The sequence below is a fragment of the Cibotium barometz genome, chromosome 62 (genome assembly GCF_041138505.1).
Source record: "Cibotium barometz isolate CiBa-2024 chromosome 62, ASM4113850v1, whole genome shotgun sequence".
NCBI lineage: Eukaryota > Viridiplantae > Streptophyta > Polypodiopsida > Cyatheales > Cibotiaceae > Cibotium > Cibotium barometz.
Window position 1 is genome coordinate 18,759,614 of NC_141107.1, and position 14,929 is coordinate 18,774,542.

Sequence of the window (14,929 nt, forward strand, 5' to 3'; positions counted from 1 at the left end):
TGTTTAACTATTAAAAAAAGAAAATTTTAATTGAGTTTATGTTGAATCATAATATATCCTTAATTTTAGGAAAGATTTCATGGTTTAATTCGATATGATCTACAAGTTCGTTAAAATGGACTTAATTATTCATAATTTGAGAAGGTTAATAGTTGAAATGGGCTCAAGTACTGTTAATTTTAGAAGATTAACTTGGTTGATTTATTTATTTAATGAGATTTTAGTTTTGCTAAATATAATTTTATTCCACATGGCCACATCTAAAAATTTAATGGCCTAGCCACTTTTATTGTGGCACCTCTTACCTTTTCATATATTTGCATCTTGGAATTTATCTTGAATGTTTAAATTTGCATGTTGAAAGGTTTTAAAAGACATGATTTAGTAACCGAAGAATTATTGCATGAAAAGAGTTATGCCAGAAACTAAAAATAAACTAAAAATCTCACATGTAAAGAAAGGCTTTTGTATTAGTTGTACTTTTTATTATTATTTTTGTGTGTGTGAGAGAGAGCCATTGATGTTTTGGATTGGTTAGTGGCTTCATTGTTCACCACCATTCACATGCCTTCCATTGTTTACAATTTTCCGAAATTTATATTTGCGTGTTGAAATTTCTCTTTAAATATATTTCTCTTGAAATATATTTGCATCTTGAAATTTCTCTTGAATGTTTAAATTTGAGTCTTGAAATTTCTCTTGAATGTTTAAATTTGCATGTTGAAAGGTTTTAAAAGACGTGATTTCAAAACCGAAGGATTATTGCATGCAAAGAGTCTTTGAAATTTTTTTAAAGTTATGCGAGAAGCTAAGAATCTCACATGTAGGGTAAGGCTTTTGTATCGATGGACTTTTGTATTTGCAGAGCTTATAAATATAAATATAATTATGGTTTTTTAGAAAAGAAAATGTCTTGGCAGAGCTTATAAATATAAACATAATTATGTGGTTTTTTAAAGAAAGTCTTTTGTATTTTCCAGAAGAGAAAATGTCTTTGGAAAGCTTATAAATATAATTATAATTATGTGGCCCTTGCCCGACCATGATAATTGGCTAATTGTTGGAAGGGAAAATCGGCTCCACCCACTTGAGTGGGCCCCGGGTGTGTACGAAAAAAAAATATAATTATATATTTTTTTAAAAGAAAGGCTTTTGTATTTGTGATATTTCTTTAAAAAAAATTGTGTGTGTGTGTGGAGCTACAGATGCCTTTTTTTTTCTATTTTTTAAAAATGGGTGCTAGGGCGATAAAACTGGACTAATTCCCACTTACACTTAATAAAAATTTTAAGGTGCTTGTCAAAAAAGAAAGAAAGGGAGGGGAGGATAAAACTGAACTAGGAAAGGCTAGTTGGAAGCCTAGTTTCTTTTTGTGTGGAGGTTTCAGCTAGTTGGAGTGTAATAGGGGCCGTGGTGTTGGTGCAGAGGGTGTTCAGGAATCAGCTCGTGAGCAAGGCAGCAGCAGTGAAAGCACTTCACCTCGTCCTGCGCAGGCGGAGGTCAGTATCAGCGTCTATCATTACAACGCAAGGTGCTACTGCCACCCATCCATGATCCCATGACACCCCATACACATAGGAAGGTACATTCGGTGGCCTCTGCACACTTGTCCCACCGTCCCCCCATCCTCGTCCTCGGACCCTTCGCACGTGCGAATCGTATGTCTTGCTTCCTGCCCTTTCTTTTGACTGCACAGAATGCAAACTCCTTGTTATCATGGCAATGATGATGGCCATGATGATCATCACTATACACAGCAGATTACCAGCTACTTGTATGTAAGTTGCTTGTAGCCTACTCTATGTGGGCAACACCCACACACACATCGTTATATCCGGAAAAGATCAATATGCAATGTGCTATTGCACCTTAGAACCTTTACACACATCATCTTGAGATTCTCTGCCCTCTTCTAAAATTCCTTATGGGTGGGGGCATTTAGGGAGTCTTTCTTCTAACATTCCAGATGATGCTTCGGGAAATTAGGGGAGACTCGCTATCCCTGAGCTTGGGTAGGGAAGATCTTCCTCTTTCCTTGCGATTCTCTTCAAAAAATGAACAAGTGAGGGAAGTATGTAAACCCCTAGATGTGCTTTAGGTATAATGTGGCGTTTCTTTTTTATTGAAAAGGGTAGCTATTATATTAGCTTAGATAAAGAAAGATACATCTTATATAAAAAAAGGAGGATTTGGGCCAAGAAGTCTAACTTGGAATTCAGAACTGCTTTTATAGGTCCTCATTTGAGAAGATTAATATCCCTAATGAAAGACACGAGTTTCGTGTCTTTATGCATCAGCCGGCATTCTTCTTCAGCCACCTCCCGAATCTTGGAGCAGAGTTCAACATTGGCTAGCATTTGCTGATGTTCTTCTTCAATCACCTCCCAAATCTTGGAGCAGAGTTCAATGTTGGCTAGCATTTGGAGGCAATATAATAGTTAGAACCAAGTGACTTCATTTTGGCTATTGTGACTAGTTTAGCAATTACATTATAGGGTTTTTTTAAAGGCAAACCAAAACCTATTCTATAGGGTTTGTATTGACTTGGAGCTTCACACCACCATCTTGAGCAAATGACCAATGAATGGTTAGGTTGCCCATTTGGACCATGGGCATGTTCATGTGACACCTCACTTCCCAACCAATTGCCAAAGGGTTGAAATCCACGTTGACTTTTGGATGGTCCTGACTCTTGCTATCCAATGTAGAAAACCATTGACGAGTTGGAATTTTACACATGTGGCATTTGTTCACTAGTCTCGAGTCATTGTTCACACAACACTACAATGTATTAAATGCGATAGTCGTTCAATTTTTCTAATTTCACACAATGTATTAAATGCAATAGTAGTTTAGCAGTTAGATTATAGGGTTTTTTAAAGGTTTTATAGGGGTTTGTAGTGGCTTTGGGGCTCCACACCACCATCTTGAGCAAATGACCAATGATTGGTTAGGTTGCAGCCCATTTGGACCATGGGCATGTTTGCGTGGCACCTCACTTCCCAACCGATTGCCAAAGGATTGAAACCATGTTAACTTTTGGATTGTCAAGACTCTTGCTACCCAATGTAGAAAACCATTAACGAGTTCAAATTTTACATGTGTGGCATTTGTTCACTAGTATTGAATCATTGCACTGCAATGTATTAAATGCGATATGAGTTAAAATTTTCTAATTTTACGCTTGATTGTAAGCAACATTGAATCCCCCTTGGCTACCACGAGAGGAATAGTGTGAAGACACCCATGTGACAAAATCTAGAGCATTGCATTAGGTGTTTGTGAACAGCTTGTGAGAAGGTAGAAGAGATAATCATTTGTCCTACTATCTGAAAGATCACAGGTGGCCAAAATTGAGAACCCGCTTTGGGGTGTGTAAAAAGTGATGCTATGAAGAGAAGAATAAAAATGGAGGATACATCTACATTGGGTCTCTTTATCTTTAGCAACACAATGCGGAGTCCATTTGTCTCGGGGCCCATTTTTTGGGTACACGTTTGGCAACTCCCAAGCTTAGATGGTGCAAAATAGGTCATTTAAAATTGCAATGGGCATATGTGCACCTAGCTCACAACGTGCAAGACCTAGATGGGATTTATCATCTTTGCTCGTTTCTTTGTATGCCCATGGTTTTGAGAAAGTAATATTGTAGAACATGTTGGTTTTAGGCTTCGGAGACCATTGATGAGACCCATGCAGGGTTACAGATGAGATGCAACTTGTGTAAATTTATCCTCAACTGTGAACAACCCCTTTTATACATCAATGTACCTATTTAACACATGGGTGGCGAAGTAGCCCAATGGTTAAGGTTTTGCGCCTTTCCTAAAGATTCCATTTCAAATTGAATCCCCTCCCTTCCCCCTTTTGCGCTAAGTTACACAGCATTGTTAAACACTACACCCCTTCCCCCTTTTGCACTAGGTAACATAGGACCATTAAACATGTGATCGATGTGGGCTCAACAATCCACAATCCAAAGCGGCAGGGCACCTATTTTGCATCGTCGTCACCATTGACGTGCTAAGAAAATTGGTAAACTAGAAAAAGTTCTAGAATAGGGAACAGGGTGAACTAGGATGTGTCAAGATTTGGTGGTAAAGCAAGGAATGGGTAAAAAGAGTGGCTAACCTTGGTGCTAAACTAGGGAAAGAGGTAAAGTAAGGTATTGGCATCCTAGTAAAGTAGAGAAGGTAAACTAAGAGTGAGGGATTTGTAAACTAGGAAAGGGTTTAAAATTTGTAGATTAGAAAAAAAAAGAGGGGTTTAGGAGCATGGGTGTGATCAAGGCTTGATTTTTAACGAGGCCCTTTCCCTTCAAACTTGACAAGTTTGGTGAAATATAGCAAGTTTTTTTGTGTTTTAGTGTAATTTTTGATGGGCACTTGAGATTTTTGCAAGCATTTTACGACCAAAATGCTCAAAAAGAGCCGTGACACGCACGCCTGATGCTCGACCCGTCAAAAAGCAACTATGGGCATGATGTCTAGTGGGTTAGTGGAGGTGGGCGTGGGATTTGGTCCTCACACGCCTTCGAAGAACCCCTCGAAAAAAGAACATTAGTCCAACCTAGTACCATAGTTAGTGAATTTATATAAATGCATTTCGGTGGCCTTATGTTTTTCCCCCCTCACAAACAATCAATTGTACACACGAATTAATTTTGAAAAATTTTCAACTTTTCATCTCCCTTACATTCAATGAACCGTCCTGCGAACCATCGCCATCTTCCCAGATTGTCCAATCTGTCCGCCCCTTTCCATAATATCATATCCCGCTGAATTGACATGATCGCTCCACTGTGTGTGTACGTACTCCTAATACCTTTTCTTGTACAAAATGCGCGTTTTTTAATTAATTTGATTTCACGCTCGCCTTGTGCCTATGGTCACCTCAGGCCCATGCACGCGCATGCATGCAACATGAAAAACAAAACGCAACGTTTCGGGTAACACAGACCCGTTCCCCTCCCCCCCCCCCTCTCTCTCTCTCTCTCTCTCTCTCTCAAACACACACACACATTACAGCTCTATCTCTCTCTTACCCATGACCCGGGCAGGCACACGTGCGAAGTCCCCCTCTCTCTCTCTCTCTCTTTTTATATACAAACACAAAGTCGCTCTCTCATACACGCATGCGCAGGACCACTCACCAAAACTCCGTTCTTCCCCAGCTTTTTCTTCCGTACCTCCGAATCACGATGATCGTGTGACCTCGGACGAACGCCTGATCCTCATCCAACATGAACACCCTCAGACCTCTGGTGGCGACGCTTCACACTTGTATACAGCGGTTGAACTGACTACACTTCAAATTGCCGTTCTCAATAATCTTAAATTTAGGCCACTATTTCGAAAATTTCTCTAAATTTTAGATTTAAACGTAATATATATTTTATTTTTTTATTTTAAAGGTCAACCTATTAACGTTACTGGCCTTCAAATTTGGGCTTCAGATCATTAAAAATTGGAAACTTAAAAACCGCGGTCCACGACTCCATTTGATATCCATTTTAAGTACTAATTATTCAAAATATAATTTTAAGTACCTGATTAGAACTCAAAATAATTACGACCCAAGTACCCGACTTTGGTTACTGTCAAACTATGTTATAGAACCCCTCTTTCTCTCTCTGCATTTCGCATATTCCATATATATGTATATATTATAAATAATTTCACGAAATTCAATAACATAAATCTCCCCGACTCACCTGAGAATGTGCCACGTCATCACGGTTCATGGTTCCACATCAAAGTTCAGAATCTCATATACATTTAAGTTTTAGAAATAATTTTTTAAATTTAATGTTTTAAGAAAATATATGTATATACATTTCAGTTTTTAAAAAATATATGTATATATGTATATATATACATTTAAGTTTTAAGAAAATTATATATATGTATACATACTTTTTTAAAAGAAATATATGCATATATACATATATCATGACTTGAGAACACTCCGGACACATAGACCAACCAAATAGTACCACGTCACCCAATTCTCCGAAGATGTTATTATTATTATTATTATTCAGATTCAGATAAACTATCAAGCTTCAAAAGGCAATCTGCTATAAGAAACCTTGTTAGTTTATGTAATAAAACCTGGTAGAGCCTTTCAATCTCTCAAATTCACCATAAAAGCTGTGGTGGTGGTCGTTGGTTTCTAAAGTGAGTGTTTTGCTTTTTTAGCTTTGAAAATTACCTCAAAATATGTAAATAAACAATATGACCGATTTAGCTCTTCTTATGTAATATCGCCCACTTATTTAAAAAAAAATTCCATCATACAGGCTGTTTGAGTGTCACATTTAACCTTTCCCTGTAGCATAAATAAGCGCGTGAGGGATTATTTACTTTGAAAAACTATTAGCAGCATAGTTTTCTGTTAAAAAAAATACATGCCCTAAAATTCACCGCTCACTGTATACTGTCGTGAGCTGCTTTCTTACGCGCTTTTTAAACTGTGCTGCGATCGTGAAACCTTTTCTCTCTCTTGTTTTTTTTTCTTTTTGGCTTTCCCCACTTTTTTTTTTGGGATTTTCTCACACACAGTAGCCTACATTCTTCTGCTTTGGAAAATGAACATGCATCGCTTACAAGCTGATCAAAGGGGCCAAAACCCGGAGAGATTAAGGGAGAAATTAAGTGTGGGTTACTGCAAAACCAGTCACAACAGCAAGCTTAATCCCGGAATAAAGCCGCCAGTAACACCTCCACAACGAGCTAACACAGAACCCAGATTCGGAGAAGAAGAAGAAGACGACGAGGATTTAATTGAAAGCCGCTGCATGAACAATAAAGCAGAAGGAAATTTCCCATTGTTTAGCACTAAAATTGGGCATACAGAGGGCTTAATCGCATCTTATAACGGCGATAATCATGGTGCTTACTCATTTGATAATGCAACACAAGAACACATAGACCCTGCAGAAAGGGCAAGCACAGAGCTCTCACTGGGTTGGAGACAGTCTTGCCGCAGCCCAGCTCTCATTATCCCTAGGGTTTCTGGACTCCATCGCCAGATTATGATCACTGATGGAAAAAAAACCGTTGATTCAGCGTCAATTAATCCGGATGAAGTCTGCCTTGAGCTTAACATAGGCCTTGGAAGCCATGCCAAGAAGACTCTGCATGACATCCATTCAGAAGAGCGAAGTGGGTTCACCAAATGGCAAAGGTCTGTTTACCGTTTTTGGAATTTTTTTCTGCAGTTTTTTCTGTGCAATGCTGTGCTTGTAAAAGGGGCAAGATTAACCCCACAATCTACTAATTGAGCTAATAATACCGATTAACTATGGAGTTTAATTTTAATCCTTTACATTACCAATTAATCGCCCTTTTAAGTGCCTGTGAGAACAAGATTTGCGTGGCTGCAACCGATGAGTGAACGTTCAGGAGTCTGTGAAAGCAAATTGAGTAAACCTTGATAGTCGTTGTGAGTAAAACCCTATATAAATTTCTGGCTAGGCTAGCTACGCTATCTTAGAATGTCTCATCTGTGCAATTCCATGATGCAATGCTGTGCTAATTTCAAGAGACAAGTAAGCAAAGTCTAGTGGACTCTGCGAATTGAGCTGATCAGAGTTACTTTTTATCTCAACTCCTTTGAGATTTTCAATGTCGTTTACATGTAAATACAGCATAGAGTTAAACCCAACTTAATTTCTTACTTAAGCTAGTAGCATCTTCAGTATCCACTGTTTAATAGAATTTAATTAGCTGTTTAACATTGTGCAGGACAGAGCCCACAAACACGGCTGTAACTGCACAAGATTTAAGCAGTGTTGGAAGGGCGTGTTGGTCGGCTCAGGTTGGAGATCTTTCTGTGGATTAAACTGATACAACCTTTTATTAAAGCTTAATTTTCAAAATAATCCACTTAAAAGTTAATACATTATGCTTGCAGAATTTCGAGGTTAGAAAGGGTCCAACGTCAGAATCCCCTCACTCTTTGACAACCCAATTAACAATTACTTCAGCAGCAGGTGGAACAAGGCCAGATATGAGATTAAGTCATGAGATTAACTATGATCACACTGAGCTGTATGGTTCTGGTACAGATGCAGGAACCTCTCCTTTAGGAATCTATTGGGGCAGTACTGTAACTGCCACGGCATCCACAGTAGGACGTGCTAATTACAATCATAACATGGGGCTGAATCTCAGTAAAAACCATGATGAACAAGCATCAGCTTGCTCAGATGTGCGGTTTCTGAGTACTGCTTCAGTTTCCAGCTGCACAACATCAGTTTTGCCTCATTGGTTAGGACATAATTCAGCCCATATCCATGAGCTCTTGCCCACTAGCATGCTTCTACAAGGAGCTTTTCCATCTGAAATGGCCAAAAAGCTCAAGTTGGACGTGGTCAATCTGAAACCGACATTGGAACTACCATTTGCAGATGGCATGGATGACATGGAAGGAAGCTCTCATCATAAGATTGCACATAATCCACGAGTTCGACATAAGCTGGAAATGGATGCACCAGAAGTGCATGGATTGACCATCATGCAAGCTCATCATCATGATGAGACTAGGCTTGGATCCTTAGCTATCATGGGTTTAAACCATCCCAGATATCAGGGTTTGAGTACTCGGGCTCTGAGGCCGATTGATGCACCCAGTGTTCAAGAAAAGAGTCTGATTGAGTACCTGCGCGCGAAGAAGCAACACAAAGATCACTTCCTTGACAAGGTTGTGGTTAAAGCAGATGTGTATCATAGTCATCCATGGCATTTTACAGGGGGTAAGCTCCTTTCTCAATATTCTTGTCTGAGACTATGCATAAGGTACATTGGTATGCTTGCAAATCTTCTGATGTAGATTAAGGCTGCATTCAAAGTGGTTGCTGCAAATGCTCAATGGATTTTTTTAACTGAAAGGGCTGTATATGGTGGAGCACATGTCTGAAATGCTTAGAAGGTGGTGCAGTTTTGATGTGCACTGCATGCACACATGCGTTGATGTGTGCATGCGTGTACATGATGCATGTGCAAATGCTTTCCAATTTAGCATCTGCACATGTGCACGCGTACATGTGCAAATGCATCCCTATTTTCTGGTTATAAAGGCAACATAAGGTGGTGCATTTCATGTGTGAGCTGGATATTAGTTGCGTTTGTATGCCGAGGCATGTGAAAGCCTGCCTCTAATAGCTCCCTGCATGTGTGTATCATTCATGAAGAGCTCTTAAAGATGTTGCATGTTTGCTTGCAAATGTATAAGTGTAAAGGTGCATGCACATATGTGCCCAGTGCCATGTGTGCATGCATACATGTCTCTCACAGTATCATAAGCAATTGTGAATGCATGTATGTATGGATGTGACAGCAAAAGGTTATACAAAGTCATGGGTTGCATAGATGTGTGCTTGCATGTGAGAGGCAAAAAGTTATACAAACTCATGGGTTGCATAGATGTGTGCTTGCATGTGAGGCGTTTTTATCACCATAGGCACGTAGCTTGTAGATCATGTGAGGGTTTATAAATCACATCAGAAAGTAAACTGATCACTTTTTCCTAATGTGTGGTTGGAAAAAGGATGTGGTTTCTTAACTTATGTCTAGTAATTGTCAGAGGGTAAGCTTTATATTTATGTAAGCATTGTATGCATGGATGTGTGAATCCATGTATTGTATGCATACATGCATGTTCATATGCGCAAGCGCGTGTTAGCTTGGTTTCTTAACTTATGTCTAGTAATTGTCAGATATTTATGTAAGCATTGTATGCATGGATATGTGAATGTATGTATTGTATGCATGCATGCATGTTCATATGCGCGAGCACATGTATGTGTGTAAGAGACAGAGTAAGAGAGAGAAGGGGATGATGCCAAACAAGTTGCCATCCATGAAAGAGGGGTAATAGTTTCTGCAATGCTTCCATGTAAACTTTGTCACAGGATCAGATGCAAATGCAAGGGGAGGTTCTCTGTATTTCTGTTGCACCACCAAGTATACAAAGAGAGGCAACATGACAAGGAACAGGATGACAAGGGAAGGTGGGAGGTGGAAGCAGCAAGGAATGGTGCAGCCCATCCTCACAGCAAGGGGTTATGAGCCTGCACACAAGACCTACCTCAGCTACATACCCCGAGGCAAGGCTAACTCCAAGGCCTACTTCATCCCTTCGACACCTGGCCGGGTCAAGCATCGCCACAGAATGATTGAAATTGCCCTTGAGGAGGACTTGAAATCAGAGAAAAGGTCCTTGAAACTCAAAGTCACCCCAAAGCCATTTTTGGTTGTGTGTGTACTCAGAAAAGCTACATGAAAGCCCATGTTAAGAGTCTCTCCCCCTCCCTCTCTCTCTTTCGAGATTTGAAATGATGGGCAGCCTAGTTTTTTTTTTTGTGAGTATCATTACACTATACAACCGAGCCATTTTTAGGTTCTTAGTCACTCTTTTTTTTTAAAAATCTCTTTAATTATAAAGTTTCAAAGATACTTTTCCTTTTTTTTTCCCTCTTTTTTCCCCCTTTTTTTTTTCATGAGGTCTTAGTCCATTTTTGGTGCACATGGGAATTTCAACCGGCTACACACACCATGTTACTCACCACACACACCTCGAGTATTTTTCTTTTCTAAAAAAAATACTCACTATATTAGTTAAATAGAATTCATCCACCAAAAATTTATGTAAAACATATTTCCATTAGTCATTATTTGGGTAGTTTTTGAAGAAATTTCAAATTCCTCTTTGAGAAACATCTTGAATATTTAACTTGAACACATTATTAATATAATTTTGAACACAATAATTAATATGAAACATTTTTTTTCTTACATGTATTTAATCCACTAATTGTATCTTTCATCAACTACAGATAAACTTTCTTACAAATTTATCCTCAAAGATGAGACTATTATAATATTTTTGTGTTATTTTTAGTCTCTTAAAATTTAATAAATTTGTTAAGTGTGTATGTCGTGTATGTGTAGCATCAACTTCTAGTAATGTTTGGGTAGCAACTCCTTGAATGTTGCTATTTTTGTTGCTATTTTTATTGCTACATGATTGTTTTCCAAAAGTTCCAAAGAGCACAAAGAATAGGAACAAGTCTAGAGATTGTTCTAGAGAGCATTTGAAACAAATTGCAACATAGTCTAAGGATCAAAAGCATGAGATGAGAGCTTCGTGATGTTTATAGAAAACATGATGTATAAATTCTTGAACCGGAGAACACGATCTTTCAAGGTGAGCTAGGTCCTTAATTGGTCACTCATCCATACATGCCATTCACACTATATAGAGATCTAGTATATCTATGTCACTTACTCCATTGAAAAGATATATTTCACTATTTGACGATGATGTGGATGCATAACATTGTTGTCACTATGTTGCTGATTGTTCTCATTTGATCATGCTCTTCATTGGTGCCAATTCGATCATGCTTTGTGATGGTTTCTGTGTTCTCTTGAACATGGTCATTGCATCTTGATTGGTTACTGTTATGTTATGATCCACTTCTATCTCGTCCATTGTCTTTTCAAAGATACATTTTGATTGATGTATAACATATCACAATTTTTGTAACCTTTTGGTCAGGGTGAAACAAGACCTAGTAAAACCAACAATAGAAACTTGTGTTAAGGCTTGTAATCTAGAACTTTGCTACATCATTACCTTTATGTAGATGGTTAAAAAACAAACATGTTACATAGTAGTAACGTGTCTTTTAAATCTCATCTTAGTATTGTAAAAGCATCACAATTTTTGTTACATTTAGCATTTACTTTATGATGAGCACTATACAATTATATAATGTGATGTAGAACAATACTTTTTGTGACATTAAAATAAAAACGAAAATTAAGGTACATTGGGGTTTTTTTTTCTCATTTTGATTCATAATGTTTAAATATAGTTTTGAATTTGGACTTACCAATGCTTTTACCTCATTTTCACATTGATGAATGATAATTCCAAGGAATAGGGTGATTACAAGGGGGTTCTATCCAAAATCACTGCCTACTTTATTAAGACAAAAAAAAGTAATGGTATTCACCAGAAAACTAATTTTGCCTAGACATTCAACATATTTCTTTGGTCTTCCAATTGACCTTGTTTCTTAGGCACATAGTAACATATAAAATATTGGACATTTTTGAGGTCTCTTTTTGTGTTGCACAAATTAGTATATGTAGGACTCTCCTAAATTCAGAAAAGACGACACAATAACTTGATTACGCTATTTTGACTTAGATATACGTGCCAATTTGTGCCCACATAGTTGACGTAATGTAGAGCTTGACTTGATTTTTTGAGAAATTTCCATTGCTCTTATTTATTTAAAATTAAAAGTTCAAGTCTCTTTTGTGTGAATTGATAATTAATAATATTTAAAATGTTAAGAAGATAGGGTATTGATAGGACAAGTGCTAAGGTTAGTGATAATAAATAGATTTTTAAGATATTTATTGTAGTTTTACATAGGACAATGTAGTGCTAAATTTAGGTATAATAAATAGATTTTTTAGATATGTATTGAAATTTTACTTCGGACAATGTAGTGCTAAGGTTAAATATAATAAATAAAAAATTTAGATATTTATTGAAGTTTTACTTCAATCTATTTGAGAGTTGATGTTGATAGGACAATGTAGTGCTAAGGTTAGATCTAATAAATAGATTTATTGAAGTTCTACTTTAATCTATTTGAGAGTTGATGTAGATAACTTAGAATAGAACTAGTAGTTTATAGAGACATGCAAAATTAATGAAATTTACTAGGCTTGTAGTGTTCATTGAGATGTATTTGTAGAAAAATTTGAGGTAGAAAAGGTTCATTTTTTTCGTCTATGGTTCCTTCCTTGAAACTAATAACATCAATCATTTCGTTTACTCCATCCTTATGTTGTAAAAGTTGAACTTGTGAATTTTTCCTAGAAAAATTCTAAAGTTGGGTATTATATATAAAGAGATGTATTATTACTTTTTGATTTCGAGACTCAGAGATAGATAATAAATATTTAATAATTTTTATAGGGCAATGTTGTAATAAATATTAGACAAGAAAATTTTTATTAGGTAAAGAGCTAAAAAAACTCTTAACCAAGCCATTATCAGAAGTTATATTGATATTTCTTGATTTCAAGCTGGTCATGGTACACATTAGTAAGAAATCAAAGAAAAGTAACAAATTATTTTTGAAAATTAAAAACAAATTATTCTTGGTGATTTTTGTGAAGGGTGAAGTTTTGGGCTATTGTAAGTGACCATTTAGGCACCTAGGTGTGCACTGATTGTAACCTTAGTCAGTTAGACCTTATTATTAATAAGGGGCTTGCTTAGGGAACCTTCTCAAGGGGCTTGCTTGTCCATTCTCAGCCATGGGGCTAGTGGGGAGTTAGGATCTTGTGGAGGTTATGGAAGCCCAATAGTCACATGGGTATCCCAAGAGTCACATGGTTGGATGGCTATATAAAGCCCCTCTTGAATGCAAATTGGACATGATTGTTGTATGCAAATTATACATGAAATGGAATATACTATGATGTTTTGCTTGTATCTTTTATCTTGTTCTTGATCCATGTCTCTTACACCATGCTCATGTGTACATGTGTGCTCCATGGCTATGTGTGCATAAGCGTGCTATGCTAACATGCACCCTCCACTCTCGGCTATTTTTGGAGTTCTTTATGGAGCTAGAAGACCATAAGTCACTTTCCCAAAGTCAATCTATGTGTGTTATAAGTAAAATTATGGTTTTTCTCTTTATTTTTAGCAGTTAAACTTAATTAATATTTTTGAAGGATTTAATAATTATACTACTAATTTGCTATAGGGTGTACAATATATTGCTTTGGGAGGCCATTTCTTGGAGCTTTCTATTATTCTCTCTCTTTCTCTCTTTTTCTTCTAATTTTGAAATTAGAAAGCTCTTTCTCTTAAATTTGAGTCAATGAAATTCAATTAATTAAGATTAATAATTATGTATAATGATTAGGGTAATTAGAGAAATAAAATAACATGCATAAGCTATGCTCTAATCAATTATGTGCTTAAGTGTAACATACCCATCTTCACTAATAAAGAAATGTCCATGTAATAGATGAATTTATGAGTTTTTACGGTATAAAAATCAATGATTTTATTAAATGAGCCATTTTATCTTAGAATCTTCAAATTTCGAGCCCAAATTTAGAATCTACGCATGATTTTACCATAATATAGGATTTTATAGCATCCAAAATGGACACCTGATCAAGCTTATACGTAAATTTTGGTTTTTTTAGTTAAAAAAATGACGACCTTTAAACCTTAATAAATGCACGACCGGGCGTCCGATTGACAAACGGTTTGCGCCCCAATGACTAGGGGAACATCTCGGACAAAAAAATTTTTTTGCCACCTCGGGCGGTCCGGCACGCAAATCGAGGTCGCACCCCAAATTTAGAGGTCCCCCCCAAAAAAGGGACTGTACACACTCACCAGGGTGCCCATACAATGGCCGCACAAGAACCAAAGGTCGGCCACCCGCTGTGTGGTCCACACGCACCGCTATGTGGACACCCATGCTGCCTTTGACCAGATAAGGTACATGCATACCACTCCTTTCCCTGTTAACCGTCACTGTACCTTTTCCCCAGTCCACATCCTTTGCCAGCACACCGTCCTTTCGAGACTGTACTTTGCGCAGCGCCCACACCTATACCTCATCTACCACTTTTCAGATAAGGCAACTTTCCTCAACTCCCTCCTTGTTATAAGACAATGTCCTTAGCTCTTCCCCCCCTCCCCCCTCCCCTGTGTGAAGAGACTTACAGCAACACCCCTCTACCCTTTAACAAAACGTTTTTGTTAAGGACATCTCACAAATTCCCCCCTCCTCCCCCCATTTGCGTGGACTTTAGCAAGAGGTTTTGACCTTAGAGAGGGTTCATGCGATGTGGTCTTTTGCTCATACGGT

At 37.5% G+C, this 14,929-nt stretch overlaps 1 protein-coding gene across 1 annotated transcript; it reads left to right on the forward strand.

Annotated features, from left to right (window-relative positions):
• Window positions 1-6,528: 6,528 nt before the first annotated feature.
• Window positions 6,529-10,443, forward strand: LOC147604215 (uncharacterized). Its single transcript, XM_086795610.1, has 4 exons — window positions 6,529-7,188; window positions 7,749-7,821; window positions 7,918-8,758; window positions 9,917-10,443. The coding sequence occupies exons 1-4, from the start codon at window positions 6,590-6,592 to the stop codon at window positions 10,285-10,287; spliced, it is 1,884 nt and encodes a 627-aa protein (XP_086651736.1). The 5' UTR covers window positions 6,529-6,589; the 3' UTR covers window positions 10,288-10,443.
• The last annotated feature ends 4,486 nt before the right edge of the window (window positions 10,444-14,929 follow it).